Source organism: Nerophis ophidion, linkage group LG09, assembly GCF_033978795.1.
Source record: "Nerophis ophidion isolate RoL-2023_Sa linkage group LG09, RoL_Noph_v1.0, whole genome shotgun sequence".
In the NCBI taxonomy this organism is placed as follows: Eukaryota; Metazoa; Chordata; class Actinopteri; order Syngnathiformes; family Syngnathidae; genus Nerophis; species Nerophis ophidion.
In genome coordinates, this window is record NC_084619.1 from 4,265,810 (window position 1) to 4,287,251 (window position 21,442).

Below are 21,442 nucleotides of genomic sequence, written 5' to 3' on the forward strand. Positions count from 1 at the left end.
GTGACCAGATTTCAGCAAGAAAAAGAAAGGATAACCAGTACTTTGATCAACACAAAAACTGAAATGGGTCAAATTGACCCTTCCATCCATCCATCCATTTACTAGCGCTTATTCCCTTTTGGGGTCGCGGGGGGCATTGGCGCCTATATCAGCTACAATGGGGCGGAAGGCGGGGTACACCCTGGACAAGTCGCCACCTCATCGCAGGGCCAACACAGATAGACAGACAACATTCACACACTAGGGCCAATTTAGTGTTGCCAATCAACCTATCCCCAGGTGCATGTTTTTGGAAGTGGGAGGAAGCCGGAGTACCCGGAGGGAACCCACGCATTCACGGGGAGAACATGCAAACTCCACACAGAAAGATCCCGAGCCTGGATTTGAACCCAGGACTGCAGGAACTTCGTATTGTGAGGCAGACGCACTAACCCCTCTGCCACCGTGAAATGTATTGTATGTCACTTTTCTAAATGTTTATACAGCCTAAAATAAAATTGTTATTGGTTTAACCTATTTTCTTGACTGTTTTGAGTGCATTTACACAGTACGGGTCAAAACGACCCGCAACATAATCAATGTCATTTCCCCCAACATAATACAAGGGTTAACACGATAAGTAATGAATAATTCCACTTGTAATCACAGTGTTAAAAATAATGTTAAAATCACAAAACATTCTCATGCATTTTTAATCCATCCATCCGTTTCCTACCACACCTGTTCAAGAAGTTGCGTTAATGCGAAGAAGTTATTTTTTTAATTATTGGTTAGTGTGGGGCTTGCCCTCCTTGGGGTTTTTCAGACCCTCAAGCACCGACATGAGAGCCTGTTTCAGGGTTACAATATATATTTTTTATTATTAAATAAGTCTTTTAGTTGCTTTCCAGAAATAGTATTTCCAGCCCAAACCCAGTCTCTCCTCCTGGCTGCTGCTTATAACAGAGCGACAGGTGATTAGATAACAAGGCCCAAGTGGGGAAACTACGCACCTGTCGCTGCAGGCCCGCAGGCCACGCCCCCTCCACAGTTAGCTTCAGAATAACAATGTTGTCACAAAAAATAAGAGACCTGTTATACTCTAGAAATGTTGGTCTTACTTAAAAATGCACGAGATGGCGGTTTAGCTCAGTTGGTTGAGCGGCCGTGCCAGCAACTTGAGGGTTGCAGGTTCGATTCCCGCTCCCGCCATCCTAGTCACTGCCGTTGTGTCCTTGGGCAAGACACTTTACCCACCTGCTCCCAGTGCCACCCACACTGCTTTAAATGTAACTTAGATATTGGGTTTCACTATGTAAAGCGCTTTGAGTCACTAGAGAAAAGCGCTATATAAATATAATTCACAAATATAATTCACGTGTTTAATTGTGTTCAGTGTTAAAAAAAAATGTATATGGCTCTTACGGAAATATATTTTCAAATATTTGGCGAGAGAGCCAAAAAGGTTACCGACCCCTGGTATATAGAAATACCCCTGCAGTTCCATTAGTGTCCTACAGATGTCACTGTTTCACCGACGATTATTTTAAAGGAGACAGTTGACTCACGTGCATATTTCACCAGCTCGACACTCTGCCGGCGAGCGGCGACCCGCCAACGGCATCTTTCCCCTCGGATTCAAACCATACAACAGGCAGCTTTTACGGGGCTGAACAAAGTGAGAAGAAGCGGAGGAAGGAGGTTGAAAGGTGGAATGTAAAACCGTGGCGGCAGCGCAGTGTTTGTTTTAGTGGCGTGGACGCTTTGCGACCAAAGTCCATGTTTGGATTAAGGAAGCACATTTCCTGCTTTTTCGACGATTCAGGTAAGACTTTGAAAAAAAAGACACCACACATTTTGAAATAGTAACATTTCAAAAAGACTTATTCAGTCATAATTCTTATCAGCTGCTACCAGTATAAAGCCTACAGGTGTCCATTAAGCCATTATACAAACCCCAGAATGTTGGATAAACTGCCACTGAAATATCATTTGGAGAATTAAGAAGCTTGATAAAACCCCTTTTTTTCAAGCGTTGGACCGTCAACTAATAAACATAAATGTTTTGTACCTGCGATTTAACCAGTTGAAAGTTGACTCGAATATAAGACAATACCGTATTTTTCGCTCGGGAGTATAAGTCGCACCGGCCGAAAATGATTGATTGGTTGATTGAAACTTTTATTAGTAGATTGCACAGTACAGTACATATTCCGTACAATTGACCACTAAATGGTAACACCCCAATAAGTTTTTCAACTTGTTTAAGTCGGGCTCCACGTTAATCAGTTCATGGTTCGTAATATACGATCAGCATACAAACCCCGTTTTCATATGAGTTGGGATATTGTGTTAGATGTAAATATAAATGGAATACTAACACCGGGTACTCCGGCTTCCTCCCACTTCCAAAGACATGCACCTGGGGATAGGTTGATTGGCAACACTAAATTGGCCCTAGTGTGTGAATGTTGTCTCTCTATCTGTGTTGGCCCTGTGATGAGGTGGCGACTTGTCCAGGGTGTACCCCGCCTTCCGCCCCATTGTAGCTGAGATAGGCGCCAGCGACCCCAAAAGGGAATAAGCGGTAGAAAATGGATGATTTGCAAATTGAATGCACTACAAACACAAGATATTTGATGTTCAAACTAGGGCTGGGCGATATTGGCTTTTTTTTAATATCGCAATATTTTTTAGGCCATATCGCGATATACGATATATATTACGATATTTTGCCTTGGCCTTGAACGAACGCTTGATGCATATAATCACAGCAGTATGATGATTCCAGTTGTATACATTAAAAGATTCTTCTTTATACTGCATTTATATATGCTACTTTTAAACTTTCATGCAGAAAGGGAAATCCCAACTAAGTCAATTGATTGATCAAAAGTGTATTTATTAAAGTTATTAAGCAATGGAAAAGGGTGGAGTGCCATCTCCGGGTTGGGGAGGAGACCCTGCCCCAAGTGGAGGAGTTCAAATACCTAGGAGTCTTGTTCACGAGTGGGGGAAGAGTGGATCGTGAGATCGACAGGCGGATCGGTGCGGCGTCTTCAGTAATGCGGACGTTGTACCGATCCGTTGTGGTGAAGAAGGAGCTGAGCCGGAAGGCAAAGCTCTCAATTTACCGGTCGATCTACGTTCCCATCCTCGCCTATGGTCATGAGCTTTGGGTCATGACCGAAAGGATAAGATCACGGGTACAAGCGGCCCAAATGAGTTTCCAGGTCTCTCCCTTAGAGATAGGGTGAGAAGCTCTGCCATCCGGGAGGAACTCAAAGTAAAGCCGCTGCTCCTTCACATGGAGAGGAGCCAGACGAGGTGGTTCGGGCATCTGGTCAGGATGCCACCCGAACGCCTCCCTAGGGAGGTGTTTAGGGCACGTCCAACCGGTAGGAGGCCACGGGGAAGACCCAGGACACGTTGGGAAGACTATGTCTCCCGGCTGGCCTGGGAACGCCTCGGGATCCCCCGGGAAGAGCGAGACGAAGTGGCTGGGGAGAGGGAAGTCTGGGCTTCCCTGCTTAGGCTGTTGCCCCCGCGACCCGACCTCGGATAAGCGGAAGATGATGGATGGATGGATGGATGGATGGATGGATGGATGGATGGATGGATGGATTAAGCAATGGCACAAACATTCAAGTAATTTCCAAAACATAAATTGAAAGATTGTCAGAGACATTTTAAGTGTCAAATAAAAATGAGCTGCATAATAGGAAATCGAATAGTATTCGTCCTTCACTATGTGGTATGTTACTAAGGTTATGAAATTATTTTCATTCTCTAGCGAGTGACTTTACAAATGATGCTACATATTAGCAGTAATGCTACTTTTTATAGCAACGCTTTCCCCCCCACACTTGACAAATTACGATTGTCTGTTTGACATGTTCCCACTTGAAGCCCAACCACCGCCAGACGATGGACCCCCTGCTGTTTTTATTGGGAATTAAGTCTTCCTTCATTTGTTACCAGATCCGCACCATCTTTCTCTCGTACGGCTACGTTAGCAGCTAACGTTAGCCACGGCGCTACCTCTCTGCTGGGCGAGGGCGTGTATGTGACGTATGACGTGACAGTTTGTGACGTATGTAAGAATGTGCGCCTGCTTGTCTGTGAGAAGGAGACACAGGAAAGAGCGAAGAGAGCCTGGAGTGTACGCCTGAAGCTAAAAGTCCTGCGTGAGAACGTATACTCGAATATTACGATATAGTCATTTTCTATATCGCACAAAGACAAACCCGCGATATATCGTATTGTATATATCGATATATCCCCCAGCCCTAGTTCAAACTCATAAACTCTTTTTTTTTTTGCAAATAATAATGAACTTAGAATTTCATGGCTGCAACACGTGCCAAAGTAGTTGGGAAAGGGCATGTTCGCCACTGTGTTACATCACCTTTTCTTTTAACAACACTCAATAAACGTTTGGGAACTGAGGAAACTAATTGTTGAAGCTTTGAAAGAGGAATTTTTTCCCATTCTTGTTTTATGTAGAGCTTCAATAGTTCAACGGTCCGGGGTCTCCGCTGTCGTATTTTACGCTTCATAATGCGCCACACATTTTCCATGGGAGACAGGTCTGGACTGCAGGCGGGCCAGGAAAGTACCCGCACTCTTTTACTATGAAGCCACGCTGTCCTAACATGTGGCTTGGCATTTTTTTTTGCTGAAATAAGCAGGGGCGTCCATGATAACGTTCCAAAACCTGTATGGACTTTTCAGCATTAATGGTGCCTTCACAGATGTGTAAGTTACCCATGCCTTGGGCACTAATGCACCCCCATACCATCACAGATGCTGGCTTTTGAACACAAAAAACAGGTCGGGTATTGAGAAACTTACATTTATGAATATATGAGGTAATAATTATAATAACAATGAGGTTGCAAAGGTAAAATTCATTTTCTAATTGTTTTTCAATACAGTGTAAAACCAAATATATATTATTTGATGTATATTATTGTTTTAGTTGCTTAAGAGATATTCCTGGCTCTGAATTTGTTCATTGCTATTTTTATGTTTTTGTGCATTACTTGTTGCCGTCATCATTAAACGAACAGGTTACTCATCAGTTACTCAGTACTCGAGTAGTTTTTTCACAACATTTTACTTTTACTCAAGTAAATATTTGGATGGCTATTCCCTACTTTTACTTGAGTAATACATTTCTAAAGTAACTGTACTCTTACTTGAGTACAATTTCTGGCTACTCTACCCACCTCTGTTGATGACTGATTGATTCATCTTATAATTAGCATACTAGTATGTTGTTTACTAGATTGTGGCAACACCCCATTTACTGTAAGACACCATGGCAGCTTTCACAATAAAACTCAAATACCGTATTTCAAAACAAAAAGTTGTCTGAATGTTTGGAAATATTATGTTGATAGTATATTATTATGTTGATAGTATATATTTGTACCATGAATTGATTAACGTGGACCCCGACTTAAACAAGTTGAAAAACTTATTGGGGTGTTACCATTTAGTGGTCAATTGTACGGAATATGTACTGTACTGTGCAATCGACTAATAAAAGTATCAATCAATCAATCAATGGTTATTTTTACAATCCGCTATTTTTATGAGCTTAAATTTCACAAAAAGCTTCTGAAAAATAAAGAGAAGCGACTAATGGCTCTCTCCCAAGTCACTGTAATGCGTAACATACATACATCTTCAATCAATCAATCAATCAATGTTTACTTATATAGCCCTAAATCACTAGTGTCTCAAAGGGCTGCACAAACCACTACGACATCCTCGGGCAAGGAAAACTCACACCCAGTGGGACATCGGTGACAATAATGACTATGAGAACGTGATACTGATGACTATGAGAACATATGAGAACATATGAGAACATGATACTGTGAAAGTTCAATCCATAATGGATCCAACACAGTCGCGAGAGTCCAGTCCAAAGCGGATCCAACACAGCAGCGAGAGTCCCGTTCACAGCGGAGCCAGCAGGAAACCATCCCAAGCGGAGGCGGATCAGCAGCGCAGAGATGTCCCCAGCCGATACACAGGCTTTAAAAGTTTTCTTCTAATTTTAGGTACGTGTGCATAGTTAAAGTAAATGTCCTGCTTTAAACCTATTTAAGGAATTTTAACATTGCAAACTCTGCCATAATAAAGCTAGTTTGTATATTCTGATCGCTGAACATTTAACTAAACAAGCTAATCAATATGATACAAAACACTTCTGTCATACTGAAATCTAAGTATTTTTGTGTTTTCTGAAGGCTTTTGGTACAAATCTCAAATAATAGTACTGGTACTGTATTTACATGTTACCCAACAAGGTGGTTAAAGGTCATTGCCCTCTGGTAAACCACCTTTAACAGCAAATATCACCTCAATCAAACAATACTTCCTGTCATAAACAAAACTGCAAATTTTTTTATTACCATTGGTCTATAAAATAATTGGATTAGTGTGAAAGGTTCAAGTTAAAGAACCCAGTGTTACAAAGTGCACAGCTACAATAGAACCAGTAGAACAAAAACTACGGCAACTTTGGCTTTGTAAAACAAGAAGGCTTATTAAAAGCGTTCTGTGTCCCACCGCTCAATGCCTTCGACTGTCATCTTTTGTACTGTTTGACTCTCATAGAGTCCCAGTATAATGTATCTAAACCTAAAAGCAAAGAGTGCCGGGTTCCTTTTGGTACGGCTGTTTTGTGTGTTGCTAGTACTATCTCGGCTCTTCTTTTATTCAGGCTGATTTGTAGTAGTAGGAGACACACTAGCACTCTTTATTCTAGGGTTGTCACGCTACCAGACTTTCAGTTGGTAATACTAAAACCTATTGTACAAACCCCGTTTCCATATGAGTTGGGAAATTGTGTTAGATGTAAATATAAACGGAATACAATGATTTGCAAATCCTTTTCAACCCATATTCAGTTGAATATGCTACAAAGACAACATATTTGATGGTTAAACTCATAAACTTATTTTTTGGGGGGAAATAATAATTAACTTAGAATTTCATGGCTGCAACATGTACCAAAGTAGTTGGGAAAGGGCATGTTCACCACTGTGTTACATCACCTTTTCTTTTAACACTCAAACGTTTGGGAACTGAGGAATCTAATTGTTGAAGCTTTGAAAGTGGAATTCTTTCCCATTCTTGTTTTATGTTTAGCTTCAGTTGTATTTTACGCTTCATAATGCGCCGCACATTTTCGATGGGAGACAGGTCTGGACTGCAGGCAGGCCAGGAAAATACCCGCACTCTTTTTTTACACGTGCTGAATGTGGCTTGGCATTGTCTTGCTGAAATAAGCAGGGGCGTCCATGAAAAAGACGGCGCTTAGATGGCAGCATATGTTGTTCCAAAACTTGTATGTACCTTTCAGCCTTAATGGTGCCTTCACAAATGTGTAAGTTACCCATGCCTTGGGCACTAATGCACCCCCATACCATCACAGATGCTGGCTTATGAACTTTGCATCGATATCAGTCTGGATGGTTTGCTTCTCCTTTGGTCCGGATGACATGATGTCGAATATTTCCGAAAACAATTTGAAATGTGGGGCTTCATGATGGAAGAGGGGTTAGTGCGTCTGCCTCACAATACGAAGGTCCTGCAGTCCTGGGTTCAATCCCAGGCTCAGGATCTTTCTGTGTGGAGTTTGCATGTTCTCCCCGTGACTGCGTGGGTTCCCTCCGGGTACTCCGGCTTCCTCCCACTTCCAAAGACATGCACCTGGGGATAGGTTGATTGGCAACACTAAATTTGCCCTAGTGTGTGAATGTTGTCTGTCTATCTGTGTTGGCCCTGCGATAAGGTGGCGACTTGTCCAGGGTGTACCCCGCCTTCCACCCAATTGTAGCTAAAATAGGCGCCAGCGACCCCAAAAGGGAATAAGCGGTAGAAAATGGATGGATGGAATTTGAAATGTGGACTCGTCAGACCACAGAACACTTTCCCACCTTCCATCAGTCCATCTTGGATGATCTCGGGCCCAGAGAAGCCGGCGGTGTTTCTGGATGTTGTTGATAAAAGCCTTTCGCTTTGCATAGTAGAGCTTTAACTTAGTGGATCTAACATAATAGTGTGAGAGTTCAGTCCATAGTGGATCTAACATAATAGTGTGAGAGTTCAGTCCATAGTGGATCTAACATAATAGTGAAAGTCTGGTCCATAGTGGATCTATAACATAATAGTGAGAGAGTCCAGTCCATAGTGGATCTAACATAATAGTGTGAGAGTTCAGTCCATAGTGGATCTAACATAATAGTGTGAGAGTCCAGTCCATAGTGGATCTAACATAATAGTGTGAGAGTCCAGTCCATAGTGGATCTAACATAATAGTGTGAGAGTTCAGTCCATAGTGGATCTAACATAATAGTGTGAGAGTCCAGTACATAGTGGATCTAACATAATAGTGAGAGTCCAGTCCATAGTGGATCTAACATAATAGTGTGAGAGTCCAGTCCATAGTGGATCTAACATAATAGTGTGAGGTCCAGTCCATAGTGGATCTAACTTAATATTGTGAGAGTCCAGTCCATAGTGGATCTAACTTAATATTGTGAGAGTCCAGTCCATAGTGGATCTAACATAATATTGTGAGAGTCCAGTCCATAGTCGATCTAACATATTAGTGAGAGTCCAGTCCATAGTGGATCTAACATAATAGTGTGAAGTCCAGTCCATAGTGGATCCAGCATAATAGTGAGAGTCCAGTCCATAGTGGATCTAACATAATATTGTGAGAGTCCAGTTCATAGTGGATCCAGCATAATAGTGAGAAATAATTTGTCTCAGAAAAGTGTGGCTTGTCACAATTGGAGCCATAAACCAGATGCTGTTAGACCGTATCAACTCACAGCTTCCGCTTTCTCTTTGTCATTCTGTCAACCAAGTTCCCTTTGAAAGACCACATCAGGAGGTCTTTGGCAGGCTGACAGACTGGCCGGTTGAAAGCCTCTTGGCCTTGACAGCCCATTTAGAGTGTGCACGAGTCGGATAAATGACTCCTGAAGTGCTCCTTAGTGCGCCTCCTACACAACCTGTATATTTAAAAAAAAAAAAGGCCTGCAAAAGCAACTGGCAGCTTTTTTTTTAATTGTATTTGACAGCTCTCAGAGTAGGAGCTCGTCATGAGGGTGAGTGTACTAGTGCAGTAATGGGCGCTAACCCCGAAAAATATAATTGCCACACAGCAGGCAACACAAAGCGATAAAAGGACAAAATAGAACAGTTGTTATAATGGCTGCGAAATGTGGTAGTTGCTGTAAATGTGGTAGTTGCTGTAAATGTGGTAGTTGCTGTAAATGTGGTAGTTGCTGTAAATGTGGTAGTTGCTGTAAACTCCAGTGTTGTCCATCTTTTGACAGTCCTGTTTCTATGCAAGCTAATGTCTATTATTGTTGGGTTATTGTTGGGTCCGTGGGTGCAACTGTCAAAAACCCCACTCGCTAGGAGATCAGTTGAAAAATGCCCAAGAAAGTTGTATGAAAAATGTATTTGCGATGCAATTTAAAAGAAAATATAAAAGTGGAACTTCAAAATTACAGCACAGTCTTGTGATTCTGCTTGAACTCGTTCCACAGTAGTTTCACAACACATTTACACAAAACACAGTAGTTGGCAATTTGTACCACCTCAGAAAACACTAGTCTCTCCAAGTATCAGCATACCGAACAACATTATAATACAATAGCATAGTAATCAATCAATGTTTACTTATATAGCCCTAAATCACTGGTGTCTCAAAGGGCTGCACAAACCACTACGACATCCTCGGTAGGCCCACATAAGGGCAAGGAAAACTCACACCCAGTGGGACGTCGGTGACAATGATGACTATGAGAACCTTGGAGAGGAGGAAAGCAATGGATGTCGAGCGGGTCTAACATGATACTGTGAAAGTTCAATCCATAATGGATCCAACACAGTCGCGAGAGTCCAGTCCAAAGCGGATCCAACACAGCAGCGAGAGTCCCGTTCACAGCGGAGCCAGCAGGAAACCATCCCAAGTGGAGGCGGATCAGCAGCGCAGAGATGTCCCCAGCCGATACACAGGCGAGCAGTACATGGCCACCGGATCGGCCCGGACCCCCTCCACAAGGGAGAGTGGGACATAGAAGAAAAAGAAAATAAACGGCAGATCAACTGGTCTAAAAAGGGAGTCTATTTAAAGGCTAGAGTATACAAATGAGTTTTAAGGTGAGACTTAAATGCTTCTACTGAGGTGGCATCTCGAACTGTTACCGGGAGGGCATTCCAGAGTACTGGAGCCCGAACGGAAAACGCTCTATAGCCCGCAGACTTTTTTTGGGCTTTGGGAATCACTAATAAGCCGGAGTCCTTTGAACGCAGATTTCTTGCCGGGACATATGGTACAATACAATCGGCAAGATAGGATGGAGCTAGACCGTGTAGTATTTTATACGTAAGTAGTAAAACCTTAAAGTCACATCTTAAGTGCACAGGAAGCCAGTGCAGGTGAGCCAGTATAGGTATATATGTATGTATATATGTATATAAAGGTATATACAGTACAGGTATATATGTATGTATATATGTATATAAAGGTATATACAGTATAGGTATATATGTATGTATATATGTATATAAAGGTATATACAGTATAGGTATATATGTATGTATATATGTATTAAAGGTATATACAGTACAGGTATATATGTATGTATATATGTATATAAAGGTATATACAGTATAGGTATATATGTATGTATATATGTATATAAAGGTATATACAGTATAGGTATATATGTATGTATATATGTATATAAAGGTATATACAGTATAGGTATATATGTATGTATATATGGATATAAAGGTATATATAGTATAGGTATATATGTATGTATATATGTATATAAAGGTATATACAGTATAGGTATATATGTATGTATATATGTATATAAAGGTATATACAGTACAGGCGTAATGTGATCAAACTTTCTTGTTCTTGTCAAAAGTCTAGCAACCGCATTTTGTACCAACTGTAATCTTTTAATGCTAGACATGGGGAGACCCCAAAAATAATACGTTACAGCAATCGAGACGAGACGTAACAAACGCATGGATAATGATCTCGGCGTCTTTAGTGGACAAAATGGAGCGAATTTTAGCGATATTACGGAGATGAAAGAAGGCCGTTTTAGTAACGCTTTTGATGTGTGCCTCAAAGGAGAGAGTTGGGTCGAAGATAATACCCAGATTTTTGTCGCCTTGTTTAATTGTTTGGTCAATCAATGTTTATTTATGTAGCCCTAAATCAATAGTAACAAGTCAGATGTTTTATTTCACAACTTTATTTCATATTTTTGGCCACTGCAACATTCCACACAGTTTAAATAAATGATAAATGGGTTGTACTTGTATAGCGCTTTTCTACCTTCAAGGTACTCAAAGCGCTTTGACACTACTTCCACATTTACCCATTCACACACTGATGGAGGGAGCTGCCATGCAAGGCGCCAACCAGCACCCATCAGGAGCAAGGGTGAAGTGTCTTGCTCAGGACACAACGGACGTGACAAGGTTGGTACTAGGTGGGAGTTGAACCAGCGACCCTCGGGTTGCGCACGGCCACTCTCCCACTGCGCCACGCCGTCCCAAAATATGGTACATATATTTAAGCATTGAAAGTAACGAACATGTTAAAATATTTTTTTGCGACAGACTGAAAACCTTTTGGGTTCTTGGTACTTTTTACATTTACCAAAGTTGAGGGAAGCCCTAAAATTTACAATATACATTGTATTGGTTTTGGAAAAAGTTTGGACACCCCTGAGTCAGACAAAAGACAGTCAGAGGGGACAGAAGTAGCAGTTTGAAAAGACAAACAGGTCGTCCACTTGAGACGTGTGCGGTCACAGTCAGTTTGAACAGTAACACTGTTTGAATATAGGAAAATAAAACACTGTACTTTAAACAAGGGATTATTTGTGATACTCAAGTGATTCTTCAGTGTTTTTGCACTGAAAAGCTACAAGTGCCCAAAGCATACCAGACTTAACATCGCATGATGACTATTATCTAAGGAGGTGTCTCTTCCCAACAATAGTGATGTCATCAAGTATTGAAGTTTGACACGCAAACTTTTAACAGAAGCAACTTTTAACGAAAGCAACGTGTAGACCGCAGTGACATGGGTTTGTACGCCACTCCACTGCCCTGTGCTTATTGAAATGTCAAACGAGCACAGTCAATATTTACACACACACCACCTGCGTACCTGCCTATGACATTATGCAACATGCAAGCTGGTTGTTGTCATGGTGTCAAGACTGAAGGACCTTGAATAATTTGTGCAACAAGCGTTTAGCTGCAGATTTTTGTCCTTTACGCACGCGTGTGATTCAGGGCCGAAGGATGCCAAAAGTGTGTTTTTGTTCAGTGTTATCATCATCATTTTATCTATTATTATTATTATTATTTTTATACCGCAGGTCAGCAACATCCGGCCCTCAAGCCGCATGCGGCTCTTGAGTGCCGCCCTAGTGGCTCCAAGGAGCATTTTTTTAAAAAAAGGATTGAAAATGGAAAAAGATGGGGAGGGAAATTGTTTTGTTTTAGTATGTTTTTTGTTAGAGGACAAATTGTTCCCAATTATTAGAAAGCCCGCTGTTTAGTACAGGGGTGTCCAAACTACGGCTCGCGGGCCAAGTGCGGCCCACCGACGTCTTCAATTTGGCCCGCGAGACAACATGAGTTTAATAAGGATTCTAACCCACAAGGAGATTGCATTCATTTGAATTGTCTGACAATTCCGATGTTGCCGTAATGTTACCATCTGGTGGACACCGTGAATAATACAAGTGAATTGACTTTATTTATGCTCTGTATGACTGTAAGTGCAGCATTTACTTGTATGACCCAATGCAAACAACCTTCCTTAGTCATGGTGGGAAAAAATCCAACCAACGCAAAAATGTCAACAGACAACAGACATAACACAACTTGTTTCACTAAACCAGTGAAGTTGGCACGTAGTGGAAATTGTAAATAAAAACCGAATACAATAATTATAAAATCCTTTTCAACCTATATTCAACAGATGTATTGCAAAGACAAGATACTTAACGTGTCAACTGGAAAACCTTCAGTGACGATCTGCAAGGTAAATGATCATGAAAATAAAGAAAACACATTGATATGAAAAGGTGTGTCCAAACTTTTGGCCTGTACTGTATATCGAAGTTTAAAACATGAAATTTCATGTCATCTTTTTAAGTGAAAATGGAAACAATGAAAACATTTAGTAAAAAAGATGAAGTCTCCACATTATTCCCAGGCTTTCGCGAGCCACAATAAATTACATGTCGGGCCCCCGGGCCTTGAGATTGACACATATGATATTGACCCTGGAACTAAGGGTGTAACGGTACGTATATTTGTATTGAACCGTTTCGGTACGGGGGTTTCGGTTTGGGACGCGGGCGTACCGAACGAGTTTGGAAGCAGAAGTCTTCACAAGCTGCTCTGCTTTCTGCCTCTGTCTGAGCAGTGAGCACCCAGCATTGTCCCGCCCACACAACCATCTGATTGGTCACATACAAAGCCAATCAGCAGTGCGTATTCAGAGCGATGTAGTCCATGCTTTAGCGTCGAGCAGATATTCGTTTAGCAGGGGAGCAGCGAACTCTACCCAAATTATACTAAACACTTCCCAGTCACAACTATTATAAACATCACTATGAGCCCTGACCTTCTAGAACAGGGGTGCCCATTACGTCGATCGCGAGCTACCAGTCGACCGCGGGGGGTGTGTCAGTCGATCTCCAGCCAGGCTTTTAAAAAAAATAGACCTAAAAATTAGTGATCATCAATCTTCACCAAGACGTCACTTAAATGACATTCACGGTACCGGAGGGTCTTGTGAGATGACGCTGGCTGCTGCAAGATCATTATTATGAAAATATGACCGAGAGGAAGGCGAGAAACACTTTTTATTTCAACAGACTCTCGCGCCGTCCCTTCCGTCAAAACTCTAAAGGCCGACTGCACATTTCCTATCTTCACAATAAAAGCCCTGCTTCATGCTGCCTGCGCTAACTAAATACAGAGTCTCGGAAAACTGGCGTGCACAAGCGATCCCTCAGAAAGCTGGCGTGCACATCACTTGTGCACGCCAGCTTTCCGAGACTCTTATTTTGTTAGCGCAGGCAGCATGAAGCAGGGCTTTTATTGTGAAGATAGGAAATGTGCAGTCGGCCTTTAGAGTTTTGACGGAAGGGACGGCGCGAAAGTCTGTTGAAATAAAAAGTGTTTCTCGCCTTCCTCTCTGTCATTTTTTCATAATAATGAACTGGCAGCAGCCAGCGTCATCTCACAAGACCCTCGGGTGCCGTGAATGTCAATCAAGCAAGCTACGGAATTTGCCGCCAATGTTTTTCTTGTAAAGTGTATGGAAGCTGGATGAATTAGATGCCAAAAACCAACCACTTTCATGTGGTATTGTACAGAAAGGACAACTTTTTTTCTCCTCCATTTGAAAATGTGGGCGTTATCATCATTACTGTCTGATTCCAATCAATGCAAGTCATCAGAATCAGGTAATACACCAACTTATATTCTTGTCTTTGTGAAAGAAAGACATCTATATGTGTTACACATGCTTGTATTATCATTAAACACATTTAACTTGTTTACAAAAAGGTCTCTTTCATAAATAAATAAATATAAATGATATATATAAATGAGGTAGATCCCCTCGAGTTGGTCAATTGAAAAGTAGCTCGCCTGCAGAAAAAGTGTGGGCACCCCTGTTCTAGAGACTTAAACTGCAGCTCAGCTAGCTCACAGTTTAGGCTTGAGGTGAAGGCTAATTAGCTTTTAGCGTAACGTTAGCTCATTTTGCTGTGTGTGTGTGTGTGTGTGTGTGTGTGTGTGTGTTAGAGGCAGCAAAGCACTATGTCTATTTCATTGAACTGCATTGTGTTTAGGGATGAATAGTCTCCCCTATTTCTATTGTACTATTTTTCAGCTATAGTTACATGAATCATTAGTAATGTAGCAGCCTAGTTTTGAATAGCAGGGTCCCTGCGATCACATGTTGATAAAAATACAACATTTACATAATAAAAGTCAACTACAGGCTTCCCAAATGCTGTAATAAATTAAGCATGATGAGTTGACATGAAACAGTTTCAATGGAAACTGTTTAATGTTGCACTTTTTATATGTAGAAGAACGTTTTTTTTCATTTTATTTACTAAACAACTTGAGGCAGTTTAATGGTGATTAACGTGGGCAGAATTATTATAGTGTTCCCATTGTTAAAAGGATAAAACCATTGTTTACAAATTTGGTAAATAAATAACAAAAAAATGTATATTTTGTTGTTTTCTTACCGTACCGAAAATGAACCGAACCGTGACCTCTAAACCGAGGTACGTACCGAACCGAAATTGTTGTGTACCGTTACACCCCTACCTGGAACAGATGTTAAAAGTTCAGTTGTATCATGTTTTGTTGGAATGTTTTTCTCCTGAATGATGACAACCTTCTGAGGTAAAGAGTGAGTCAATCAATCAATCAATCAATCAATGTTTATTTATATAGCCCCAAATCACAAATGTCTCAAAGGACTGCACAAATCATTACGACTACAACATCCTCGGAAGAACCCACAAAAGGGCAAGGAAAACTCACACCCAGTGGGCAGGGAGAATTCACATTCAGTGGGACGCCAGTGACAATGCTGACTATGAGAAACCTTGGAGAGGACCTCAGATGTGGGCAACCCCCCCCTCTAGAGGACCGAAAGCAATGGATGTCGAGCGGGTCTAACATGATACTGTGAAAGTTCAATCCATAGTGGCTCCAAGACAGCAGTGAGAGTCCCGCCCACAGGAAACCATCTCAAGCGGATCAGCAGCGTAGAGATGTCCCCAACCGATACAGGCGAGCGGTCCATCCTGGGTCCCGACGAGCGGTCCATCCTGGGTCTCGACTCTGGACAGTCAGTACTTCATCCATGGTCATCGGACCGGACCCCCTCCACAAGGGAGGGGGGGACATAGGAGAAAGAAAAGAAGCGGCAGATCAACTGGTCTAAAAAGGAGGTCTATTTAAAGGCTAGAGTATACAGATGAGTTTTAAGATGAGACTTAAATGCTTCTACTGAGGTAGCATCTCGAACTGTTACCGGGAGGGCATTCCAGAGTGGTTCACATTTGTCACCGGTTTATAATCATGCCTTCTAAAATGTCTGCACGACCGAGTTCTTACCAGTGAATCCGACATTGCTGTGCTTCAACCGGGGTCAAGTGTCACAGTTGATCTGCCATAACTCTAGTGACCGAAGCACTTTACGGAGCCTCCTTGTCTGAAAAGAGACCTGCGACTGTTGACTAAGTTAGTTTTTTTTCTTTTTTCCAGGTCTCTGCGGTGCTTGGGTTGCACAAGCCCACTGTTTGTGTGCGACCATGTTTGTGTGAGCCCCCCCCCCCCCGGTGCATGGTCAGGAGGAGAGCGTGTCGGCGGAGATGAAGGCGGGCCGCTCCTCATCGCTGCGGCTCCTGCTGCTCGCCTGCTGTGCGTGCGGAGCCGCCGGCTACCCGTTCAGACCGCCGCCGGACCTCGACGTGACACCGCGCGTCACCGTGTTGAGCAGCAGTAAGCAGATTTTTGTTCCGTCACTATGCATGGCGCACGGGTGGTACTCTGGTGGACACAACATTAGGTACACCTGCACTGACTAATGGCATCCAATAATCAACACTTGGGCCCTCACTGAATAATAATGCTCAGTTTCATGCTTTATTTCAGATTTCTTTAGTTTATTTGTTAATTAGAGCAGTGTTTTTCAACCACTTTTCCACGAGATACAGTCTGGTGTGCCCAGGGGCGCCGCTAGGGATTTTGGGCCCCATGAAAAGAATCTTTACAGGGCCTCTTTGTGTTTACAGGACCCCTCTGTATTATAATTTCATCATCATTAGGGGCCTCTCTGGGCCCCCCCCCATCATGGGTCCCTAGAATCCGTCTCCTTTACACCCCCTTTTCGGCGCCCCTGGGTGTGCCGTGGAAGATGATCTAATTTCACTTATTTGGGGTAAAAAATATTTTTTGCAAAGCCGTAATTATAGTCGGCAAATGTGTTGTTGTTGAGTGTCGGTGCTGTTTAGAGTTCGGCAGAGTAACCGTGTAATAGTGAATTATATTTATATAGCGCTTTTTCTCTAGTGACTCAAAGCGCTTTACATAGTGAAACCCAATATCGAAGTTACATTCAAACCAGTGTGGGTGGCACTGGGAGCAGGTGGGTCAAGTGTCTTGCCCAAGGAGACAACGGCAGTGACTAGGTTGGCAGAAGCGGGAATCGAACCTGCAACCCTCAAGTGGCTGTCACGGCCACTCTACCAACCGACGTGGCGCAGTGGAAGAGTGGCCGTGTGCAACCCGAGGGTCCCTGGTTCCATCCCCACCTAGTACCAACCTCGTCACGTCCGTTGTGTCCTGAGCAAGACACTTCACCCTTGCTCCTGATGGGTGCTGGTTAGCGCCTTGCATGGCAGCTCCCTCCATCAGTGTGTGAATGTGTGTGTGAATGGGTAAATGTGGAAGTAGTGTTAAAACTAGGGCTGGGCAACGATTAAAAATTTTAATCGAAGTTAATCGCACTATTTCTCCGATTAATCGCGATTAACTGCATTGTATACACAAAGCCCAATAATGAATTCAAAAGTAGTGTGTAGTGCACCTTTATTGGAATATTCTCCCACATGAACAAAAGCGCCAAAACATTTGTTGTGCAAACACAATTTAAATCAGTCCTTGTTAAACAGTAGCAGTTAAATAGCATATTTGATGAAAATCAACTCCAAAAATGTAAATACAAACATTTAAGCTTATTGCCACTGCCAGGGTATTTAAGTTATCCTGTTTGTTATGGAAAATAAATATCATCTACATACAAATCTCTGAGCCACAATCATAACATCTGAACAGGCAATTTCTGAGGTAACAGCAGAAACATTTTTTTTATCAGGGATTTTAAGTTTAAAAAACCTATATTATAGGTAGTGGGCTGTTTTAGGGAATGTTTGATCAAATTATCCGTAGTAGCAATATTAATAATGTTGTGTTTATTCTGCGTAGTGCACTTCAAATAATTATGACCATATCTAGGAATTGATATGATGGGAATTTTCCGATTGTTTGCTTGGTGCTTTGATAAACTGAACGCATCATATACATGGTACTATATTGTGATGTTATGAGCCAGGGAATAAAAGAACTACCCTACCCAGCATGCAACAGGAGTGAGGAGCATGTATAGGTTGTGTCGCCATGACGACATCTTGTATGTTGTGATATGCACGCTCTGAAAGTAAACGTTAAGAACTCAGCCAACACTCCTGGTCTGCATTATTCATAAATAGACAGACAACACATATACTCCGCTGCTTCACAGGCCGCTGGATGTAGCTGGCAAAGTATTCCCATGCTAGCTAGCCGGTCTAGCAAGCACGCCTCATTCAGTCCAAAACGGCCCGATCTATCCACATCCAGAATTGTCTGGCGGTCGTAAGTGATCCCGGAGTGACCACGCTGTAAGCCAGCCAGGACATTTGCAGAATTGTCCGGTATTTTTGCCAAATGTTCCATCTTTACCAAGAGCCCCTCCACGCCATCTTGTTAAGAAAAGGGGTTAACAAAATAAAAGCATGTAAACAACATATGCAAATGTGCGATAAAATAATTGTCGGCGTTAATAGATTGATGAGTTAACTCATAAATAACGCATTAATTTGCCCACCCCTAGTTAAAACGCTTTAAGTACCTTGAAGGTAGAAAAGCGCTATACAAGTACAACCCATTTATCATTTATTCCATATCAGTAGGTGGCAGCGGGTAGCTAATTGCTTTGTAGATGTCTGATACAGTGGGAGGCAGCGTGCAGGTAAAAAGGTATTTAATGCTTAAACATAAAACAAAAGGTAAGTGCGCCTAAGAAAAGGCATTGAAGATTAGGGAAGGCTCTGCAGAACGGAAGTAAAACTGAACTGGCTGCAAAGTAAACGAAAACAGAATCCTGGACGACAGCAAAGACTTACTGTGGAGCAAAGATGGCGTCCATATGTACATTCAAACATGACATGACAATCGACAATGTCCCCATGAAGAAGGGTAAAAACAAAGTCGATGCGGGAAATATCGCTCAAAGGAAGACATGAAACTGCTCCAGGAAAATACCAAAAAAAGCCACCAAAATAGGAGTGCAAGACAAGAAGTAAAACACTACACACAGGAAAATAGCAAAAAACTCAAAATAAGTCAGGGCGTGATGTGACAGGTGGTGACAGTACACCTACTTTAAGACAAGAGCTATATGGATGCATGCTTGGTTATGGTTTGAAGTCGTATCCAACAATTGCGATTTTTTTGTTGTGATCCGCTTCCCGGATCACATCCTTAGTCTGGTTTTTGAGTCCTTTTCGGTTTTTTGATTGTTTTGGACTCTTCCGGTGCTGAGTTTGTGTGTGCACTTCCTTGTTAGTTGTTGTTACTTTATTTGTTCACCTGTTACTTGTGTCCTTACGCACACCTGTTGGTAATTGTTACTTTAGTATTTAAGTCTGCCTTCGACCTCAGTTCGCTCTTGGTTCGTTGTTTGCTGCACGCAACTTTCACGTTGGTATCTCTTCTTTTGTATATTCTAGTGCTAAGTTTCGTCTTCGCTTCTCGTGCGCTCGGCACGTGATTTTTGGACTCTGTTCCCGTTGCTAAGTGTTAGCCTAGCTCCCTGTGCGTTCGGCACGCCTTTTCTTTGTCGTTTTTGTACCAGTGTTTTCATTTGTTTACTAAACCAAGCTCCTACCTGCAATCTTTGTCCATTTGCATCTTGGGGTGACTCAACGCGCATCACAATGCGTTCCAAACGTGACATTTTTACTGTCAACTGAGTTTTGTTTTTTTTAATGATTTCTGCTGGGGCGGCATAGCTCAGTTGGTAGAGTGGCCGTGCCAGCAACTTAAGGGTTGCAGGTTCGATTCCCGCTTCCGCCATCCTAGTCACTGCCGTTGTGTCCTTGGGCAAGACACTTTACCCACCAGCTCCCAGTGCCACCCACACCGGTTTAAATGTAACTTAGATATTGGGTTTCACTATGTAAAGCGCTTTGAGTCACTTGAGAAAAGCGCTATATAAATATAATTCACTTCACTTCACTTCTGCTGGTGGTGTGCCTCCGCATTTTTTCAACGCCAAAAATGTGCCTTGGCTCAAAAAAGGTTGAAAAATACTGACTTGGAGCGTTTTTAATATCAAAAGAAGGGTATTGGCTCTCCTTATGCTGCAGAACATTTGTGCACTGCTGCAAACTAAGGACTGAGTTTGTTATGCAGCTCTTGTATTGGACATCATTCAAAGCAGGCACGGGTCTACAAGTGTAGATGTAGTTTTAAATGCAGTATTGAAGCCATTTCCCCTGTGGTGCCGCATCTTCTTCATATTATCAGTTTTGTTTATCTCCTTGAACTCACCGCCCTCGTTCATTGTGTTTTTTTTTCCGTATTTTTAGTGTTGTTGTGATGCAGCTTTTCTGCTTGTCAATCTTTCCACTGCTATCGACGTCGCTCCACTGACTTGCACATACACACCTTCTCCGTCTTGTCTGCGGTGCTTTTCGTCTTCCTAAAAGTCCTCCCTGCAGAGCCTCCGTGGAGACTGCTACTGCCTCTACCAGTTGAGGGAGGCACCGTAACCATGACAACTGTCCTATTACAGCGCTCGGTGGCCACAACTAGGCACGTCCAATACGGTTTTGTTGTGTTAATTCGTTCCAAAACCAAACCGAATGAAAACTGAAACAATGTAATAGGGATGAAACAATATTAAAATTTGATAGCAAGGTTTTTGTAAAAAAAATCAATAAAAAAATCACAGTTATGGTGAAAACGTAGACTACTTATACCCTAACTGAAATCTTTTAACCCTGCTTTATTTACAAAACCCAAACCCAGTGGATTTGGCACAGTTTAAATCGTAAATAAAAACAGAATACAACGATTTGCAAATCTTTTCAACTTATATTCGATTGAATGGACGGCAAAGACAAGATATTTAATGTTCGAACTGAGAAACCACATTTTTTTTTTGCAAATAATCATTAACTTAGAATATAATGGCAGCAACACATTGCAAAAAAGTTGTCACAGGGGCATTTTTACCACTGTGTTACATGGCCTTTCCTTTTAACAACACTCAGTAAACCTTTGGGAACTGAGGAGACCAATTTTTGAAACTTTTCAGATGGAATTCTTTCCCATTTTTGCTTGATTTACAGCTTAAGTTCTTCAACAGTCCGGGATCTCCATTGTGGTATTTTACGCTTCATATTGCGCCACACATATTGAATGGGAGACAGGTCTGGACTACAGGCAGGCCAGTCTAGTACCCGCACTCTTTTACTACGAAGCTACGCTGTTATAATAAGCAGGGGCGTCC

General features: G+C 42.1%; 1 protein-coding gene across 3 annotated transcripts in view; it reads left to right on the plus strand.

Annotated features, from left to right (window-relative positions):
• The first annotated feature begins 1,512 nt into the window (after positions 1-1,512).
• LOC133558917 (semaphorin-4G-like) overlaps positions 1,513-21,442 on the plus strand; it is a 96,014-nt gene continuing 76,084 nt past the window's right edge. For all 3 annotated transcript variants that reach the window (XM_061910082.1, XM_061910084.1, XM_061910083.1), the window contains exons 1-2: positions 1,513-1,804; positions 16,369-16,605. In XM_061910082.1, the coding sequence (XP_061766066.1) occupies positions 16,476-16,605 (130 nt within the window). In that variant the 5' untranslated portion in view covers positions 1,513-1,804; positions 16,369-16,475. The remainder of the gene's footprint in view (positions 1,805-16,368; positions 16,606-21,442) is intronic.